We start from the raw sequence: 22,010 nt of genomic DNA, 5'->3' as shown, positions 1-22,010 counted from the left end.
ACGTTAGGAGTTTCTTAGGTTTGGAAGGATAATATCGCCGATTTGTAAAAAAGGTTTTCTAAATTATCAAGTCCTCTAACGAGGTTAACGAGAAAGAATATGAATTATGAATGGACTGATCAATGTGAGCAAGGCTTCCAAGAATTAAAGCAACGACTCATCACTGTGTCAATACTGACAATTCCTTCAAGAGAAGATGGTTTTGTGATCTACAGTGATGCATCTCGAAAAGGGCTAGGGTGCGTATTAATGCAATAGGGGAAGGTCATTGCATATGCTTCTTGACAACTCAAGGAGTACGAGAAGAATTATCCTATGCATGATTTGGAACTGGTAGCTGTGGTATTTGCATTGAAGATCTGGAGACACTATCTATATGGTGAAAGGTGTGAGATTTTTACAAACCATAAAAGCATCAAGTACTTCTTCATGTAAAAAGAATTGAACATGAGACAGAGGAGATAGTTAGACCTGATCAAGGACTATGATTGTACCATCAACTATCATCTGGGGAAAGCCAATGTGGTAGCAGATGCGTTAAGGCGAAAGTCATTGAATGCATCAATCTCAGCAGTGGGGACCCAACATCAAATCAGGATGGATCTGGAAAGATTTGGTGTGGAAATAGCGGAGGAAAATCATCAGGCTTTCATTGCTAATCCGGTAATCCAACTGACCTTACTAGAAAAGATTAAGGTTGTATAGATGAAAGATACAAAGTTGGTGAAGATTATGAGTAAGGTACAGAGTGGACCGAGGGCAGACTTTATCATCTCAAATGATGGGATTTTGAGGTTCCAAACCAGATTATGTGTACCCTATGATGGAGAGATTAAAAGAACAATTTTGGAAGAAGCTCATCGTTCTCTTTATACAGTGCATCCTGGAAGCACCAAGATGTATTGGGATTTGCGAGAATCTTTCTGATAGAACAACATGAAAAGAGAAATTTCCCGATTCATAGAGAAGTTCCTTACATGTCGGCAGGTGAAAACTGAACATCAGAGACCAATAAAACCATTGCAACCACTCCATATTCCTAAGTGGAAGTGGGAGCACATTTCTATGGATTTTGTAACAGGGTTACCACCAACACTTCATGGACAAAACGTCATTTGGGTAGTTGTTGACCATCTGAAAAAAAAAAAAAAAAACTACCCATTTTATTCCAATCAAAGTTAACTACTCTATGAATAAACTAACAGAGTTGTATGTTCATGAGATAGTTAGACTACACAACGTAGCAATGTCCATCATATCATATTGGAACCAACAGTTCGCATCCCAGTTCTGGAAAAGTTTGCAAAAAACCTTGGGATCTCAACTTACCTTTAACATAGCATTTCATCCCCATACTTATGGACAATTAGAGAGAACAATTCAAATATTAGAGGATATGTTGTGGGCATGTGTGTTGGATTTCAAAGGAAGTTGGATTCAGTATTTGCCCTTGGTTGAGTTTGCCTACAACAACAACTATCAGGTCAGTATCGAGATGGCACCGTATGAAGCATTATATGGTCGGAGGTGCCAATCTTCATTATATTGGGATGAAGTTGGTGAATGGCGAATTTTGGGGCGAGAGATTAAACAACAAACTTCCGAGAAAATCAAACTCATTCGGGATAGAATTAAAACAGCTTAGAGTCGACAAAAGAGTTATGCTGATACTCATCGACGAGAGCTAGAATTTTATGTATGAAATATTATATTAATGAGGATTGCTCCAATGAAAGAAATCATAAGGTTTGAAAAGAAGGGTAAGTTAAGTCCCAAGTATATTGGGTCATTCTAGATATAGGAGAGGATTGGTCCAGTTGCCTACAGAATAGTTTTATCTCCATCATTATCTAGGATTCATGATGTATTTTACGTTTCAATGCTTAAAAAATACATTCCAAACCTTTCTTATATGATGAGCTATGAGTCATTGGAAGTCAGTGACACCTTATCATATGAAGAAGGGTTAGTCTAGATTTTAGACAGGAAGGATCAGGAGTTACGTAGTAAGAAGATTCCGTTAGTAAAAGTACTCTGACATAGTCATGCAATTAAGGAAGTCTCCTGGGAATTAGAAGAAGAAATACGTCATGGGTACCCATACCTATTTAACGAGGCTCAACACGAAGTCAGGTAACCACAACTCTCTGTGTAGTTGCTTGGCTATTTTGATGTAGGCTTGTTTGGTTTAGGCCATTGGGTTAGGTATATTTAGTTTTTGTTTTTCTGTTTTGGTTTTTCTATTTATGGTTGGTTTTTGAGAGAGTTTTATTGCCAATTTGTAATTTCCCAAAGACTTTGCTTGTAACCACAGTTTTCATCCGCCATAAGTGAGAGTTTTTAATAAATTTAGAACGGGACCGCTATGTGGGTGGCTATCGGCTCTTTCTTGAAGTTGATTTGTGTTAGATGTTAGGTTAACAATTTCGAGGACAAAAGATTTATAAGGAGTGGAAGATATAATAATCCAAAAAAATTTTAATTAATTACTTAATTATTATTAATTATATAATATAATATAATATTTCATATATATATATATATATATATACATGTTCCTAAAGCTTCAGAAAGCTTCAAGAAAGTTACAAGACCCCCCCCCCCCCTTTCCCTCACACTCTCTCTGCGATCTCTCTCCCTCCCTCGTTTCTTCTCACCATTTTTTTGTTACTCCTGCAAGGAAAAAAAATTTAAATCTCAATTCCCTATTTATTTCCCTACAAAATTGAGGAGTGGGGATTTCAACTTCTACACGTTATAGGCACGACTCCAAAATTAGGGTAAGTGGGCTAGATTATGTCATAATTTATTTTAAATTATTCTTGATTTAAATGGATTACTTAAATTAATTATATCCATATGTCTAATTTAAATTAAGTACGTTAACGGATTCGATTGATTAAATTTGAGTATGTGAATACGGTTATATTTTTTTTATTTAAATATATTTGCGTTAAGTCAAATATGTGGAGGTGATTATACCCGCATTTTTCTTAAAATATACCCGAGTATATTATTATATGTTTTCTCCGGTGATTTATGAAATTATAATTATTATACAAATCGTGTGGTATGAGTTTATTTTATTTTATTGCATAATTTAGCACGTTTTGAATTTTTACAATATTATATTTATTACGTGTTTATTGTGAATTTTATGGGGTTATATTTATTACGTGTTTGATTGGGAATAATGATGAGATTTGGTTATATGTTGAGAAAATGATGAGATCATTATACTGTGTTGTTGCATAAATTGCAATTCTATGTTTTAAGAACCTTGATAAACCGGATGTGGTGAATGCTCGATACCATAGTTACAGAGGAATATTAGTACAGTCACACTGTAGTGGAGTTGTTGGTCGTGGATAGTCGATTTGACATGAGTAGGGTTGTACCTACTTGATTCTGGACCAAGATGTGGTAGGCAAATCGATCTTACAAACGTAATATTTTGTTTCAGCTTTAGTCGGCTAACCAAGATAAGTTCAGTCTTCAGACCACACAACCCGTCATGGGGGTTAAACATGACATACATCAGCCAAAAGTTCTTTTATACATATTTGTGTATTTATGTGCCTATGACCATTTAATAGGCCTAAATGTTGTTTTAGGAGAAAAGTATGTATTTTTATTTTTGTAGATATGTGACCTAAAGTTTATAAATGAAATTTCTATAATAGTTAAAATTATTATTAAATTATTTCTACACTAAAGCTCATTCTAGTCACACACTAATGTTAATTTAATCCTTATTTACTGAGAAGTGTCTCACTCCAATAATTAATTCATATTTCAGGACGTATCGAAGATCAGGCCTACCGAGCTTCTTGGCAGGGTTAGAAAAATATAGTTTAGAGTAAGTGTTTATGTAATAAAAGTTAAATATATTTTTTTGTTTCACATGATGTAAATATTGTCACTTGATGATACCCATGTAAATTTGGTGATTTAGGACACTGGTATTATAATATTTGAGGTTTTAGATTATTTCCGCTTCTTGCATTAATATTATTTATGTAAAGTGGCACCCTAGACCCCACCGAGTTCGGGGCGTCACAACTTTGATACTATAAAATCACTTTTATTTGAGTACCATCCAAACATATCTTAAGAAAATGTAAACTAAGTAGTCCTATCTAGATTTTGAATGTGATTGAAAGAAACTATTGTAAAAAATAAATAGAGAAAATGTTACAGAACATAAAACACTTCAAAGCACGTTACAATGTCGTTTTACTTAAAATGTTATTTGTCCCCCACCAAATTGGTGTGCATTGAGTCAGCAAATACGTTTTAAGGATACAATGCAACCCAAAATATAATTTGATATCAGTTTGCATTATACACAAATGAAAAACTGATCACAAACACATTTAAAAGAATTTGAACAAATTTTTGGAATTCTATTTCTGCAGATAACAGAATCCAGAAGTGAAGAAGATATGATTTGTGAAAGCCTTATGAGAGAAAGAGAAAGAGAGAATGGTTGAATATTTTATAGGATTCGTGAAATTAATTCTGTCTTTAAATAGACAGAATTATGTTTATTCCCAACAGTTACATTTGTTCAAATTTAAAGTTGTCAAATTAAAATATGACTATTAGATTATTTATATGGTCAAGATCTTCATATTATAAAAAATATTAGATTAATTTTAAATCATCCGATCATGATCAACGGTTACGATCTTACAATGATGCAAAGTACTAAGTGCTTGTGCGCCAACTAAATGCGCTACTAGCGTCCTATAAGCCCCGCACACGCACGCGCGTGCGAACGGTGCGAAGCATTATTCTGAAGTATACTAAAATATACGCTAGCACTATCTCTTAACCAACTACAAGAGAATGTTTTGTTTTATCATTTATTAATAATTTTTTCTTTTTCACTCTTTCCAATGTGAGACAAATCCACATAGCATTAAATGCTCCTCATAAATGCTTTTGAAAATATAGAAATTGAAGACTTTGAAAACCCATAAAATCAATTATTTTAGAAAACATTTCAACACTAATTCTTGGGGTGATCTCTCTTATAAACCAAATAATGATTTATACATGAAGGGTTTATCATTAAATTAGGCTAATTAGGGCTTGTTTAATTGTGAAATATATATATATATGTATATTATTAAATAATTGCAAAAAAAAATGTCATGTTATTATTAAGTTATCTAATAGTATGATTGAAAATTGGAAATAATTTTCATTTTTTATAATTTTCTATATAAATGTTGAAAAATAGAAATGTAGAAAAGTGATAATTTTGTTGTTATTAAAGAACCTAAAGATAATGTTTGGAAGCATAGATTTCAGAACTTAAATTTAAATTTGAGTGGATTTGGATAAATTTCACTGCAATTTTATACACTATCTTATTTGAATCCAGTACAACTCCAAATTCAAGGTCTCTACAAACATGGGGGAAAAAAGATAATTAATTAAATACTATTTTCCATAACTAAAAATACCCTTGCTTATCCCAAAAATGAACCAATATTAATTGACAAAAAGATTAATTGCACCATTTTTGTCATTTTAATCATGACAACAAAGGCATATAAGTCCAACTTAATGTTAAACCTTTTTTCTTCCCTCACTGTCATGAAATATATACAGAAGGACCATACTTTCTTGCAAATTAATTTTGTCCACAAAGTAGTCCACTCTAGGACCACATGTTCTGACTAATTAACTTGACAATTCTAACTTGATATCACTTTCATTGTTAGGCAAGTGTCCTTTTGTCGTATAATTTTACAAAATATCTTTTCCTAGATTTGCAAAGATATTAAATTTGAATTTAAATAAAATGTAATATAAAATTATATTAACATATGTCCAAATATACTCAAATTCAAATCAAATATTTGAAATTCATTCTCTCAAATGCAATGTTTGTGATTTCGAAATAACAAAGAGTAAATTACAAAACCCTTAAAAAAATTTGACATACAATTATCATGTTTTTTTTTTTTTCACCTTTTACATAACCAAAAGAAGCCCATCAATCAATCCTTAGCCCTTCCCACCCTCATCAAGTGTGGAACTTCTCATTTTTTACTTTAAGTTTTTCAAAAAATTCCAAAAGAAATACGCTATTTTTGAGTTTTACAAGATTAGTATAAAATAAATAATATTAATAAAAAGTTTTGATACTAGTTGTTTAGGTGAATAGATTTAGTTTATATTTTTAATTTTTCAAAATAATTGTAAAGATGCCATCACATTTTCTAATTTTCTAAATTTATAAGAAAATTTAGAAAAAAAAAATTTATTGTCTTTTAGATTTTGATTCTTACTTTACTAATGGGACCATAGGATTCGAATCTTGAATGTTAATGAACAAAATGAAATAGGATAAGATAAAAAAAATTAATTCATCTATAATGACTACTAAAATTATTAGTTTACTTATTAATAGAGATTATTAAAAATATTAATTCAATTAGTATATTAACGTGTTGAGAAATAAATTACAAAATTATAAGTTTTATGGAACAATTTCATTGGAGAAGTATAGACGAGGATCATTAAATTAAACATAATCCATAAAAATTATTTGACTATATTTTGGTGTTAAATTACTAAATGAACTCCATTAAAATTATCACTTTATAATATCCTATAGTCAAATTTATTAAATGTTTAAGATATAAAAAGGATTATGTTAAGTTGAATTAATTTTTTGTTTTTTTAAGGTAATGTTGTCCTTGAATTATGTAATTAGTGTTAATTATCAGTTAATGAAATATTACTTCACTTGCAAAACTTATTCCACCTCAAAAAAGAAAGTGGAGGATGGGTGGATTATATACATGGTGTGCCCAAGACTTTATAGTTTAAACTTGCAGGTCAAATTGGTGTTTTCTTATGTATATTTAACACGTGCAAAGACTTTCTAATTTTAACAAGTGATATGAGAACCATTGGTTTGTATTAGCGATATATTTACTTTTCATTTAGCACAATATATACTTTCCATTTTTTCCAATTCTCTCATGTATATATACCCTCGTAATCCTTATATTATGTGTGAATTAATAGAGAAAAAAACTTTTCTCCCAATTTAACAGTTTGTAACTCCCAAGTTAAAAAAAAAAAATCATAAATCAAGATCTAAGAGCAAAATTCTCCTAACATGTTAATAGTTTAGGATTGAGCAAAGTTCTTTTGATGTACTAGAGCAAAGTTCTCTTGATGTACTAACAATTGAAGGACCAAATGTATGACAAAGACCAACAAAGATCATCTCAACCAAAAAAATAAATTTAAATAGGATCAAGACGTAGAATGTAGGATTAATTTGAAAGCAGATGGAATGTCAATTTGAGACATGTAAGGCATAGTGGTAAGATCCACTTGAGAGGGATAAAGACTCACAAGTGAGGGTAAATATGTTGGATATTCAGTTGCGAGAGCTGTCTCATATCAAAAAATTAAATAATATATATGGATGTGCCCAACTCAATTAATTTAAGTTTTTGGAATCAAATTATAAGTTTCAATGACGCAAGTCCCAAAGATATAGATTTTGTAGAACTTTATTGGATCCATTTATTAAAATAACATCTTATGATTGGTGGACAATCATTGCTTGCAAGTATTTCCTCTCAAGTAAATACTAAAAATTCATTTGGAATCACCATGATATGTAATTAAGTAATTACTCTAAAGATGAAAGTGTCATTTAAATTGTTTCCAACAACTATGATACATTACAATCCATTTCCAACAAGAACTCACAAAGAGAACTCATAATTCCACCAAAATTTGCTACGATGGCCATGAAAGAAGCTAAGCGAACATCGACTAGGAGTGACCGCCTAAAACACAAATACCAATGGATTAAACCTCTTATTCTTTTTATTAGTCATATTCTATTGGTGTGGTGCCCAAAATATAGTAACATCATGTTTGGTTTACGAAATGAAATGGAATAGTAAAATGGAATGAAAATTTAAATATAGAGATTGACAAAATTACGAGACAAATTTGACTTTATCCACTCTTTGTTAGCATTGGAGGAGTCCATGAATGGGTTTGATACACACGGGTGAATACTAACTTGGCCCAAAAGCTTAAACCTATTGGGTCTTGAGTCCAACTGTGTATATAAGCATCCATCATCCACTCAAATTTTTCAATGTGAGATAAACTCATAAATGAAATTCTCAACAATCTTGGCCTCACTTGTGAGTTCCAACTGCTCCCCTTGAATGGAAACTGTCACCCTTATGGGAGTAAGCTCCTAAAAGTTGCTCAAATGAGTCTTACCACTGGCACCTTATGTATCTCGAACTACATTTCACGTGCCTCCAAATCAATCCTGCCTTTCACGTCTTGACCCTATTCGGATCCATCCTCAATTTAGATGATCCTTATTAGTCTCAGTCACATACTTGATCCTCCAACTGTTAGCATATCAAGAGAATTAGCTTTATATCTCGACTTTTACGAGGTCGCTCACCTAGAGTTACAAATCGTCATCTCTGATACCACTTGTTAACATTGGAGGAGCCCATGGGTGGGCTTGATACACGTAGATAAACACTAACTTGACCATAAAGCTCAAGTGGAATTCTCAATACTCTTATAAACCAAATGTGTAACAAGGGTCCTTAACCTAACCAATGTTAAGCTTAACAATTGAACTAAGCTCAGCCTAGGCCCCTAAGGATGCCTAAACATAACTTTAAAGAAAGAACGGGAACACGTGCCCGCAAATTCCCCAACCTTCCTATGCGGGTAAGGCAAGTACTCAACAGCTCATCACTATTTGACCATTCCTCACTCTCCATTTTGGAACGCCACTGGACCAGTAGATAAGACGTCCATTAAAGCCTATAATCATCTCGTGCTAAAGCAGTTTACAACAACTAAAACAAATAATAAAAATATCTACTTGTGTTATAATTTTGGGTCTTGTTTGTAAGTATAAATTTTAAATTTCTTATTCGGGTTGTATAAAATTGAATAAAAATTAATATATTTTTATACAATATTTTATCTAAATTCATACAAATTTAATTTAAATTTTAAATTCTCAAACATTACCATATTAAGTTCTATGTTACTCAACTCCTCAATTCAATTCACTCCAACCCTGTAAGAAGGTTTTGCCCTATCATAAAAATTATGGGATAGGCAGAACAACCTTAGCATATGATTAGGACACAGAAGCACAAGATACTACTGACAATCCAAATATGAGAGAAGATAAATACCGTAATCCAATCTACGTTGAGTCCATTCCCATGCGCCTTATCTATTGCAACAGATGCACCCAAAGAGAGCCAATAATTTGACACTTATTTTTCATATATTCATATACTGCTTGGCTCACGAGAAAACAAATTTTGTGGTGCTATTGAAAGCATGAAGTGTCTGCCACAGAGAAGAAAACATTGCTATTAATTGATTCCTTCACTTAATATCGCAGCATAATTGAGCCATTATTCTCAACTTAATCAAGACATGTCAGTACTCATTCAAACTTGATATACCCCACAGAACCACACAATTTCCATTCCATCATTATCATGTGATAGTTACTATACCAAATCTGCTCCATATTCCACAGCTGAAAAGTATATTAAGAAGACGAAGATGTAGAAACTGCTCACCCCATGACCTGTCAAGCTTAATTGCAAATACGCTGCAGTGAGGACGACCGAAAGCCTCTGCCCCCAATCTATAAATTTGGGTCACCAAATTGTTGCAATGCACCAATAAGCCATAACCTAGCTTCCAAGTGAAAATATGGGTCTTCTAAACATTTTACTAGAAGAGATCTCGTTCTTTTCTACCCTCCTCCTCCTAAGTATACCCGTTCTCCTTGTGGTTTTGAAGAACTTCCTACGAAAAAGTAGTTCATACTCACTTCCACCAGGGCCACGTCCATGGCCTGTCATAGGAAACATCCACCAAATGGGAAATATGCCTCATGTTACATTGAGTAACTTAGCCAAAGTGCACGGTCCGCTTATGTCATTACGCCTCGGTGGCCAACTCCTCATTGTTGGATCATCTCCAACTGCTGCAATGGAAATTTTGAAGACCCATGATCGTGTATTATCAGGCCGCTACGTTGTGCATGCAGTTCCAATTAAAAGTCCAGAACTCAATCACTTATCACTAGTGTTTGCAAGCAAATGCACGAAACCATGGAAGTACCTAAGGACAATTTGTCGCCAAGAGTTTCTCACTCCCAAAGCATTAGATTCTCAAACTAAGTTGAGGGAGAAGAAGTTGATGGAGATGGTGGAGTTTTTGGGTAAAAAAGGAGGGAAAGCAGTGAATGTTGGGGAAATAGTGTTTGCAACTTCTTTAAATATTTTAGGCAACATTATTTTCTCAAGGGATTTCGTAGATTTACAGGGGAGGGGTATGGGTGGGGAGATGAAAGAACTCATAATAAGAATTCTAGAGTTGATTTCTTTGCCTAATATATCAGATTTTTATCCCATCGTAAGTCGATGGGATGTTCAAGGCATACAAGAGAAGACCCATGAGGCCTTTAGGAGTGTGTTTAGAATTTGGGATGATATTATTAAAGAAAGAAGAGAACAGATTAAAGAGTCAAGACCAAGAGATTTTTTGGATGCCTTGCTTGATATTGGATTCAACAACGATCAGATCAATCAATTTATCATGGTTCTCTCTCTATCTATGTTTGTGTCTCTATACATGTTCGTACATATGCAAAGATGTGCGTATACATGTGCATGCATATATGTGTGTGCTTGTTTATTGTACTTGCGCTAGACTTGATGCACATTTTTGGCACAATACAACAATTTAAATATTTAATTCAATCGTTGAAGACTCAAAAAAGGCATACATCACCAAAAATGTTGGGGTATAATTTTCTACTGTGTCATCATTCTACATAATTTGGTTTTAAGCTCCTAGTTGTCTAATTTGGTGATAAAATGTTTGTAAGTGAAACAAAGAGATATTAGCTCAATTTAAAACTTCAAACTAATAGGTCGAGTGGTTGCTTACTAACAAATGTATTCTTTGACATACAGGAAATGTTTATTGGTGGAAGTGAAACTACTAGTGAGACAATAGTGTGGGCAATGGCAGAGCTAATAAAAAATCAAGAATCCATGCAAATGCTTCGCAAAGAGCTCGCAAATGAGATTGGTGGGGAAATTGTGACAGATTCTCATTTACCAAACCTGCCCTATTTACAAGCCTGTATCAAAGAGACAATGAGATTGCACCCTGTAGCGCCCTTAATCGTACCTCACCAAGCCTTGGAAACCTGCAAGGTTATGGATTATAATGTGCCCAAGGACTCTCAGGTGCTTGTCAATGTGTGGGCGATAGGTCGAGATCCTAAGCATTGGAAGGATCCCTTGAGCTTCAAGCCAGAGAGATTTTTAAATTCGAGCTTGGATTATAAAGGGAATGATTTTGAATTCTTACCTTTTAGTGCAGGAAGGAGAATCTGCCCAGGGCTGCCCCTAGCTGCAAGGAAAGTTCCTTTATTTGTTGCAACGTTGGTGCACTCGTTCCATTGGTATCTTCCAGGAAACATGGATGCGGCCAAACTTGACATGCGTGAGAAGTTTTCTACAGTGTTGCGGAGAGAACAACCTTTACACCTTATTCCTAGAGTAAGGAAATAGATTGATGGCATGAAGGTCAACTAATTGCGAAGATTAAATAAAGACCAAGGTCCAAGCTAGGACTAGTGTATTATTAATGCATGGTTGGTTGATCAAGTTCTCATGAGTCTGTAACAATTAATCATAGATATATGTCGTTGTCTATCAAATAATAAATAAACATATGATCATTTGTTACTACCTATAATTGTAAGAATTCTTTAACTTGGTAACTTGCATGAAGAAAAAGTTAAGAATGTGAATCAGAATTGAGTCTAAATTTTAGCCCCTGGAGAATAGACAAGAATATAGAAGGGATGGAAATAAAAAGAAAAAGAACAAAAAAGAATGAAATTGGTAGAAAGTTATAACAATTCTCTAAAGCCAGGTGAATAAAAATAACGTGTGTTATTGATATAATACATTTGACCAATGTTTTAAAATGCGAAGGCATAAGGCAAGACATTTTAACCCTTAAGAGGCGAGCTATAAGCCTTAAGGCTTTGGGGTGTAAGTTTAAAAATATGTAAATAAATTTTATATGTTTTGAAAATAAAGAAAAATTAAGAAAATCACAAATATAATGTAAGAAAGAAAAACTATATATACTTTAAAACTACTTGTTGGTCATTCAAAAATTGCCAACTTTAATACATGACATAAATCATGACAAGAGATAGCTATACTATTACAAAGTTCAAACTATTTTCATGATCTAAGATATAGCTCTCAATTATTTTGGAAAGATTGGGATCCAAGAGTTCTAGAAATCAACTCATATTATGACGTTTCTTTTATACAAACATCATGTTAAAATTTGTTAACCAATTGTTACTTAAGAATCACACCCAAAATGTGTAAGCCTCAACTATAAAGACGCAAAAGGCATGGCTCAAATGGTACAATCCCTTCGTCATCCCTTTCATTCTAGGGTGATCTCGTAGTTCTTGGTATGTGAAGATGCATTTTTTGGTGCTCCATTTGATTTTCCCATTAAGACCGAACCTAAACCTCTACTCGAGTGATAGCTGCCCATACACTAATAAGAGATGTATGGATTCTCGAGAAGAGAGGAGTCATGGTGGTTCCCCCAGACCGCCCAAATCCCTTCTGTAAAAATGCTTAAGCCTCAACATGAAATATTTTAGCCTTTTGGGAATTTGGTATTTTAGATTGAGCCTCAAGGTGTTTTAGGCAAGCCTCGATTAGGCCTTTTAAAACACTGCATTTGACAAAAGGGTCAGCTTTTAAATAATCTCAATCACCCTATCCATCAAGAGGTATCCAACAATGAATTTGATTTCAAATATATTGCAAAAATATAGAAAGAATTTTTAGAACATAAGAATAATTCTCAGCGTATAAGCTTTACGAAGCTTTTACCCTAATTCTCGGCCCACTAATAATAAGAATCCTCCTTTATCCCAATAAACATCTAAAATGGTTGATTGCATCTTATGCATTTTGCAAATTATGTTTCCAAAGGATATCTAACGATGGTTGGTTACTCCTTTCCTCTTAAGAACTTTTGGGTTGAACTACTCAACCTTGTAGCAGAGATTCGACAATGGTGCACAATAGCAACCCTTCCTCGAATTGCCCAACTCCTTTAATTAGACCATGCATCCATGCTAGGGCTGGAATGTTGCCACATCATCACGAGTGCATTTTTAGTGGAATCCCACCACCTCAAAAAATAAAAAAACCCAAATTAATTCAATTTAAATATGAAATACGAAGGATGTTCACTTCAATCATACACATCATATAAATGTTTGCATGCATGCATGTGGACATATGGATTATGTACAATAAATCTTAAAATCATGCCATTATGTCACCTGTCTCTCCTTGGGGATAATGCATGAACATTGTCATTCCCCAAAATTTGAAAAAGTTTTAATAGTAATCTAAGCTCATACCTCACAATTCATACCCATCATCTTAAGTCATACCCATCATTGTTGCATCTCAGAGCTTTAGAAACTTTATATTCAAGCCTTCCTTTTGCTACTTCTTTCCTACGACTTGTTTTTACAAATTTCTTGAATTTCCCTTCATTTAGTTCCTTCACAAACCTATTCGCTTTACTCAAACATATTTCAAGGCACCACCGATCACTTTTGCAATTCAAGTTCAAAATCCTTGTTCTTCATGCCTTGAATAAGGTACTTTTCATCTAGTCTTAGGAACTACCCACTTTGATTTCTTTTGTCCCCTCATATTTTTTGTTGACCCAATTTTTGCAATAAACATAATTGCCAAGAGCACAACGGTGTTTAGCTATCTACAAATCTCGGCCCAAAAGTAGTAATAGATGATATTGAGGCAAACATTAATGCACTTATTGTCCTTGATCCTACACGTTCTAAGCGTCAATTTATAAAGAATGTCTTCATACATTTTAAATAAACCAACAACAACATGGTCAAAGCCTTCTTCACCATGGACACTTTTAGAGAATCCACACAAGTTCTTGATCCCCAAACAAGAATGTTTCATCCTCAATCCAATGACCCTAGCCATGGGATAACTTATTAAATTCAAAAAATATATTCCAAAGCAACACTATTAGCATTTTCTCCAAGTTGACTCCAAACCCTAAAAAACTCCCTTTTTCATTTATCTAAAATTTTGCATTTTAAATATTTAGTTTTTTCCCTAATTTTTTATTAATTATTTGAATCTAATTTTGACATTTATTTTTTATTTTTTATGAGTTTGGGGAACTCTTAAAATACACCAAAAGCCAAAATTGGCTTTTAAAAAATGATATAAGTTTTTTCCCCATTTTTTGGGCCACAAGAGTAAAGTGTTTCAATACCTACAAATCTTGACCTAGAAGTGGTAGTAGATGATTTCGAGGCCGAAATCACTACAACTACTATCATTGATTCAACACTTGCTGTAAGGTGTTCATAGATAGTTTAAATAAATCAGCTACAAAATGGTCAAGGCCTTCTTCACCATGGACCCTTTGGAAGGATCATACAAATTCTTGATCCCCAACCAAGAAGGTTTAATCCTCGACTTAGTGATCAACCCTAGGCAAGGGATAACTTAGTTTGAAAAGTATACTCCAAAGCGTCACTATTACCATTTTCTTTGAGTTAGCTTTGAACCATCAAAAATTCCTTTTTCCATTTGTCAAAAAGTTTCCCTTTTTACTTATTTAGTATTTTCCCCTGATTTTAAATTAATTTTCTAACTATAATTTTTACATTTATTTTTCATTTTATGAGTTTGAGGTACTCTAAAAATATTCCAAATTTTCCATTTAGCTCAGTTGGATTTCTCCATGGGTATTGCATTTGATATCACAACATGATTTTCTTGGGAAAATCTGCAAACTTCAATCTGGATTTTCATATTATATATATATATATATATATATATATATATATATATATATATATTTTGTATCAGCTCTCAAGATTCAATTTGCCAATAAGCCTGATAATTTAGTCCGCCTTCGTGAGTCTCCTTGAAGGGAAATTCAAAAGAGACATGGAGCTTCATTCATTAGTTGCAAAATACATGTTGGGAGTTGTGGCTTGTACTAAGAAGAATCATCCACTTGAAGCATGTAATAAGTAGGAGGTTTCGTTGTGTAGGGTTTGAGGATCCAATAGGCCCCAAGTTACAATAACATATTTTTTAGTCGGGTTGAAATGTCATTATGTTGTTGTTTAAGAGTATTTTGAGATTTTTGCTTGGAGCCTATGTTTATACTTGTAACCAATGATACAACAACAGCAACAAGCCGTAAGTCCCATTAGGTGGGGTCGGCTACATGATTTTTTCTGCCAATTCACCTAATCGAGGGTGTTTCCTTTATTAGATTAAGGGCTATTAAATCCTTCCTCACTACCTAATTCTAAGTTATTTTAGGTCTACCCTTATCTCTTTTCATACCAAAAGCAATAGCTAACTCACTTCTCCTCACTAGTGCTTTATTAGGTCTACGATTCAAATGCCCAAACCATCAAAACCACCCCTCCCTTATCTTATCTTCAATTGGTGCTATGCCTAAGTTATTGTATATATGCTCATTTTTTACTTTATCTTTTAATGTATACTACTCATCCACCTTAACATTCGCATTTTAGCAACTTTTACTTTTTATACATGTCTTGTAACCAATGATCAAAACCCTAAAACAGTTTCCATTGGCGATTAAGTGGAGCTTCTACAAAGCTTTCACAGACATAGACACACTATCAACCCATGTAAATCATATGTTTTTATTTTATTCATTTTTCTTTCAAATCGCTATATGTGCATATGATCCTCCCACATGTTTCAAAAAAGTTCCATCAATCAAAACCAACATGGTATACTGATAATTCGTTAAGTAAATTATATTTTAAAGATTATAAAAATGAATAATTACATACCAAGTTGAGTCACATACTTTACAGTACATCAGGTACATGGAAAATTGCTGGGATATAGGTTACATACTCGGCATAGAATTATACCTTTGTACGAATCATTCGTCACATAAGTTGGTGTTTTTTGTATTTTCTAGTACCAATTTGCGGCATACCAACTACGGAACTCGATTTGAGCTATTATAAACCTATTAGTCAAGATAATAGAATTCTTATAAATCCTCCACAAGAAGTATTCAGAATGGGTGAGGAAAAATGGAAAGAGGCATTAATTGGAAGATTCATTGGCAAAGCACCTCCATATTCTTATGGAAAAACAATAGTACAGAAAATTTGGAAGAGAGCAGGTAAAGTGGATGTAATTACACTTTCAAATGGTTGTTTTTGTTTCAATTTGATAAGAAAAACGATAAAGAGTGGATTCTTGAAAAAAGGTCCTTGGTTCATTGGAAATAATCCAATATTTCTTTCCCCTTTGTCCTTGCAAACAAAAAATCAAAGGTTGGAATTGGATATAGTGCCAATTTAGGCAAACTGTCATGGAATCCCACATGTTTACTGGACTGAGGTAGGATTGAGCTATGTTGCAAGCTCTATTGGTGTGCCAATTTTTTTGGATTTTTTACGCAAAGAATGAATAATCTTACCTGTGCAAGGATCTGTATAGAGATTGATTTAAACTTGGAATTGCCATATCAAATTGAGCTTATGACACTAGAATGAGATTATAATCTGGAAAATACTCTGGATCAGGTGAATTGGAGGAAAAGGAAAAAATCATGTAGCTGACCCTACCTAGTGGGACTTCAGGGTTGTTGCTGCTGTTGTTATTGTTGTTATCTGGAATATTCTTGGAAGCCCAAGAAATGTGATAACTGCCATGAGTTTGCCATATTAGCAGAAATTGTAGTGCTAAGAAGATTTGAGTGGGAAAAGGCAAATTGCAAAATGAAGACAGAATGGAAAATTCAATCCTTTCTCTGTACTTGATTCATTGGATAATGACAATGTTAGGAATCTGAAAGATGATAAATGTACTAATGGAGAGAATCAAAGGTTTTGTGCTGCAGAACAAGAAATACTGGAGTTGACAAAAAGATTTTTGTGGATATAGATGGATCTCCTTCTTATTAGCATGTAAATAAAGTTGTTACACATAAAACTGATGTTGGTGGTGCAAATCTAGAAATACAGGAATTAACTAAGCAAAAAGCAAAGGATTTGTTGAAATCAGTGGATATGGATGGTTCCCCTTCTTATCATTATGAAAAGAAAGTCGTTGCACTTAAATTTGATGCTGGTTTTAGAATAGAAGAAGCTATGGAAATTGAGTTTCCAGAAAAGGGAATGATCTATAAAATGAGACAGCAGAGGTTTAAAATTTTCAGGTTGTTAAGAAGAAAGGTGCATTAATGCCAAAAATAGATGTTAAAGAATCCTGTAATACTACTGTTGTTAAGGTTCTTCCTCCCAAAAGAAGGCTAGTGAGGAGCAAACCAAACTCGAGATTTCTAAAACACAGTATAAATAGAAGGAAAAAAAAGTGTGATTACAAGGTCCTAAAGTAAGCCTGGAGAAAATTCTAAACAAGGTATTTCTTATGGCCGTTACATTGAGGCATTGAAATATTAGGGGCTTTAATGAGCCCTATAAGTAGGCTGAAGTTTTAAATTTGATAAAAAACGACAAATATAACATGTTGGGTATTAATAGCGCCTCTCACGATGTTGCTCGAAGTTGAACGCCCTTGCCGATTACCCTCGCTGCTTCACTTCGTTGTCTCCCTTCACTATCAACAATGGAGGTTCTTTCTTTGTCTTTTGTCCCAAATTGGAGAACCCTTTCGACCTCAACTCTCCTCTCACTCAAGTAGTCCTCTCCTTGTCCTCTTGCTGCAAGCCCTAGTTTGGGCAATCCTCTTCGGTGTCATTCGTCTCACTTTGGACCTCCCTCTCCAACTGTTTCCTCAACCTGAACCTCCATTGTTGAACGAGGTTATTTCCCAACTCTTTACTTTTTCAAAGTGGATAAGTTCCTTCTATTCCATAATGACCAGATTTTCCTCTTTCCAAATTTGTAACTTCGATTATTAACTTTTAGAATAATTAAGTATGCTTGCGTACAATAATCATTATGATCATGACATGTGGGCTCGGGGGTATCTCTCTGCCCTCCACAAAAGAGAGGCAGCATTCATTTTCCCCCAGTGTCACATGTGACGAGTGGAGCAAAATTTTTATAGTTCAGGTGCCTGCTTCTATGGGAGTCTTCATACAAGCATACTCACAAATATACGCAATCATGAGAAATGTCATGTATTCTTTTCTTGGTCTATTACGGGACCAAAGAATGTCGAGTAGGTACCTATTTTAGATATATGAGCCAAAAGTCAATCATTTGGTTAAACTATTTTATATATTTTCATATCTAATAATAAAGGAATAATTTTTGGAGCCAAAGTTGCAATCGATCATTAATTTTTCTAAGTATAATAGAGTCCCTAATATATCAACCAATTTTAAAATGATTTTTAGAATAATCTAATTTGATTTAAATGGTGGAGTTAAGTCTTCATTTTTAGAGTGTAAGCTTAGGAGTACAGTTACACGTGAAATAAATATCAGTACCTATACAATGCCCGTACTATACAATTGTATATTATCTATAACTTGACTAAACTAGTCCATTATTTATTCTACTTCAACTTAAGGATTCATTCATATTCTTACAAAATGCCACGCAGTTTAGGAAAAAAAAAAAAATTCATTTAGAGGAATACCTTTATGTAGAGTTTGGTTTGTGGTAAGATGCAGTCTAACATTATGATTTCTAGGAGCGGTAATACATGGAATATACGATCCATGCATTTGGTTTAAAAGCATATTATTGATAAAACGTGTGTTACCTGAAACATGGAATGTTCCGGTTGATGGAACAAGAATAGGATCATGGTATGGCACATGCTCTAAAACGCGGAATGTTCAGGGTGTACTTGAATAGATATATTGGTGAGAAGTATGCAGTGGCACTTGTATATTTGGGGTAGGATATTGAAGCGTTTCAAACTCTAGAAGAGGTTTTCTTATGTGAAATAGATTAATAATGACTGAAAATCGAACTATATAGTAATAACTCTCCACTTTAAAAAAGGGCAGCAAGGTGCACAAAGCTCCTGCATATGTGGGTCCAAGGAAGGAAAAGACCACAATGGCTGGTAACATTTAGTGTTTTGGAACGAGTATGTACCATATTTTGGAATATTTGTACCAATACATGATTCACTAGGGTGTTAGCGTTTTTTGGTAACTACGGATAAAATCCTGAAAATGTGACACTCCCATGTATGGTTGATTCTAAGAAATAACCATGCTTTCCCAAAGCATATATCCTCAATTTGAAAGACCAACTCTTCTCAAAGAAAAATGAAATGTACGGAGTTTTTTATGTTAGCACAAAATCAACAAATAAAATAAGAATACCAAAATTACTTAATTCATTAAAAATAAAAATAATAATGAAAGTAAGAGGAAAAGAATGCAAGAACAGTGGTTGCAGAGAACACAAGCAGAGGGAGAGACAATAAAATATTGCAATGAAATAGGTGATAAATATGTGAGCGTATTTTAGTTTTTAAAAAATATAATGGGGCAAAATCATGGTTTTTGTGATTTCTATGGGCTGGGAATTTGGATACATGCCTATTCAAATAGGAATGGGGATGCCAGTGTTTAAAGATTGTTGTGGCTAATAGGAATCTGTACCACTCCAAGGAATGGAATTCTTAATTAAAAAACGAGAATGAAACGTGACAATATCCAGGAATTGCTGAGGCCTCCCAGAAATCTTTTTGATTCCATGAACCAAATGACACATTACAGGATCAGCAATAATAACATTACTGGAGGTTGAAATTTATTTTGAAGATAAAACTAATTTAGAAAGAAAGTTGTTGAAAATTTTCCTACTTCCTATGTTCCTATACACCTGTATCAGCCATTACAAAGGATTCGAACACTTGGACATGTGCAATATTCCATGTGTCGAGCAAATTTTTAAAACAAAAATTGTTTTTGTGGTGTTATAGAAAGCGCCCACATAAAATAAGCTCAGTCGTGGTGAACGGAACTGCATCCTTTATCCCTTCAAATGTTGCTGAAGGAATGGGCTTCAATCAAGATATTGCTTCAAATTACCTGAAAAAATTGTTAAGCAGAAGTAGCCCATCTGCGCAAGCCCCATACTCAAGCGACAACAATCACTTATTACCACACAAAACCCTAACCAAAGCTTATTCCTAGAACCCAAGCAGAACTCTGTCTCTTACATCACCTACTTGTACCCCCAATGCAATATGTACACCCAACTCTCTGCATTTCAACCCTACACCCACCACAATCTCATGGATTCATCCCCAAATCCATTATGCATCAGTTCAGTCCCAAGGTGAATAAAGGAAAAGAAAAGAGGGAATGCCTCGCGGCGAAACCCCAATCACAGAGCAGCCATAAATTTATTTTACAAAATCCAACGCAGAATGCGGAAGCAGACAGATAACACAGCAAGCCCCAATCCCATCTCTTCTCTCCAGCAATTTAACAAACAGTTGGTACGCATTGAGAAATGAGTGATTATTCAAAATAAGTTAACGCTAATTGCACATGACATCTTATAAGTTAACGCTAATCACTCAATCACACAACATGTGATCGTTTTCAATTCAAAACCTGTTCCATATTTCTCAGCCGAAGAAGAAGAAGAATGTAGAAACTAGAAAGTGCTCACCCATGGCGTGTCAAGCTTGCATGCAGCTGTGAGATGATCCGCCCTCCTCTGCCATCTGCTTAAATTTCGTCATTGATGAGATGCCCGACTGGCTAAATCTAATTTTCCCTCCGTTTCATTGAGGAACCTAGCCAAAGTGCAAATCAAAATAAACAACATACGACAATAATTAATATATTTAAACAAAATTTGTCAACAACTGAATTATTGAATTCTAATTTTAAGTCCATGACAAAAATATTTTACAGAAATTTACCCAAAACAAATTCGAAGCCGTTTATTTTGAATTTTTTGACCACCGTGATTATTTAAGAATGATAATTTAAGAAATAAAATATTCTGAGAATAATAATTTCATTGTGCACGTTAATACAATGTTTTGTTCTCTTGAAAATAGACAAAAACAAACCTTGGAACTTAAACAAAATAATATTCTCACGTCCATCCCAATTTAATGATTCAAGATTGAAATAAGTTACAATGTGAAATAAAGTACTTCAAAAAAAACATTAATAAGAAATTAATAATGCAACTAATACAATATTCTGCTATAATTAAAACCCAATACAAACCAATAAAATACTAACCCAATGTTTGGGATATAGGAATTTAGATTATTTGATTTTTTTGACCCTACTTTTGGGAGCATGTAATTGGGATATTGAATTTGAATTTGTATAAACTTAAATAAAATACAATACAAATTATATTAACTTTAGTCAAAATTTATTCAAAATTTGCACAAATTTAAATTCAAGTCTCAAAATTCATACTACTCAACAATATATAAATCTTTCTATGGATAAATTGTAATATAATGTTGAATTTATTTAAATTCAAATATAAGGTTTGAAATCCATATTCTCAAACATGGTGTTAGAATTTATTGAAAAAATCATAAGATACATTATAAACTATAAGAATACAATATATCATGAGGGTGTGAAAAATAATTTTTGATTTATGTAAATGACAAAAGTAACTAATATCTCAAATTTATTTCATTTTTCTTTCATTTACCTATTTTAGAAATATTCATATTTTCTTTTACAAGTTATGAAAATTTTTAAAATACAAAAAAAAATTCAAAGTATGCACAATATAATAAAACAAGTACAGAATAACAAATTTTAAAGGAATATATTTTATAAAAATATACAAGGGTATAATTAACCAACATTGTTGACGTCAAAACATAAATTTGATCTATGCA

The 22,010-nt window shown here is 33.4% G+C and overlaps 1 protein-coding gene and 1 long non-coding RNA gene across 2 annotated transcripts; one reads left to right on the top strand and one right to left on the bottom strand.

Moving 5' to 3' along the window:
• Positions 1 to 9,765: 9,765 nt before the first annotated feature.
• Positions 9,766 to 11,619, top strand: LOC131145691 ((S)-N-methylcoclaurine 3'-hydroxylase isozyme 1-like). The gene is made up of 3 exons (XM_058094890.1): positions 9,766 to 10,659; positions 11,037 to 11,315; positions 11,452 to 11,619. Exons 1-3 carry the CDS (start codon positions 9,766 to 9,768, stop codon positions 11,479 to 11,481), a joined length of 1,203 nt encoding a protein of 400 aa, XP_057950873.1. The 3' UTR covers positions 11,482 to 11,619.
• Positions 11,620 to 12,903: 1,284 nt separating this feature from the next.
• LOC131145490 (uncharacterized) lies at positions 12,904 to 20,950 on the bottom strand. The gene is made up of 2 exons (XR_009134159.1): positions 20,798 to 20,950; positions 12,904 to 13,309 (listed from the first exon to the last, which is right to left on the bottom strand). It is a non-coding gene; the product is annotated as an uncharacterized LOC131145490 (long non-coding RNA).
• Between the last annotated feature and the right edge of the window lie 1,060 nt (positions 20,951 to 22,010).

This window comes from Malania oleifera, chromosome 13, assembly GCF_029873635.1.
Source record: "Malania oleifera isolate guangnan ecotype guangnan chromosome 13, ASM2987363v1, whole genome shotgun sequence".
NCBI classification, from domain to species: domain Eukaryota; kingdom Viridiplantae; phylum Streptophyta; class Magnoliopsida; order Santalales; family Ximeniaceae; genus Malania; species Malania oleifera.
Note: the sequence above shows the minus strand (reverse complement) of the source record. Positions and strands in the feature narration are given on the sequence as shown.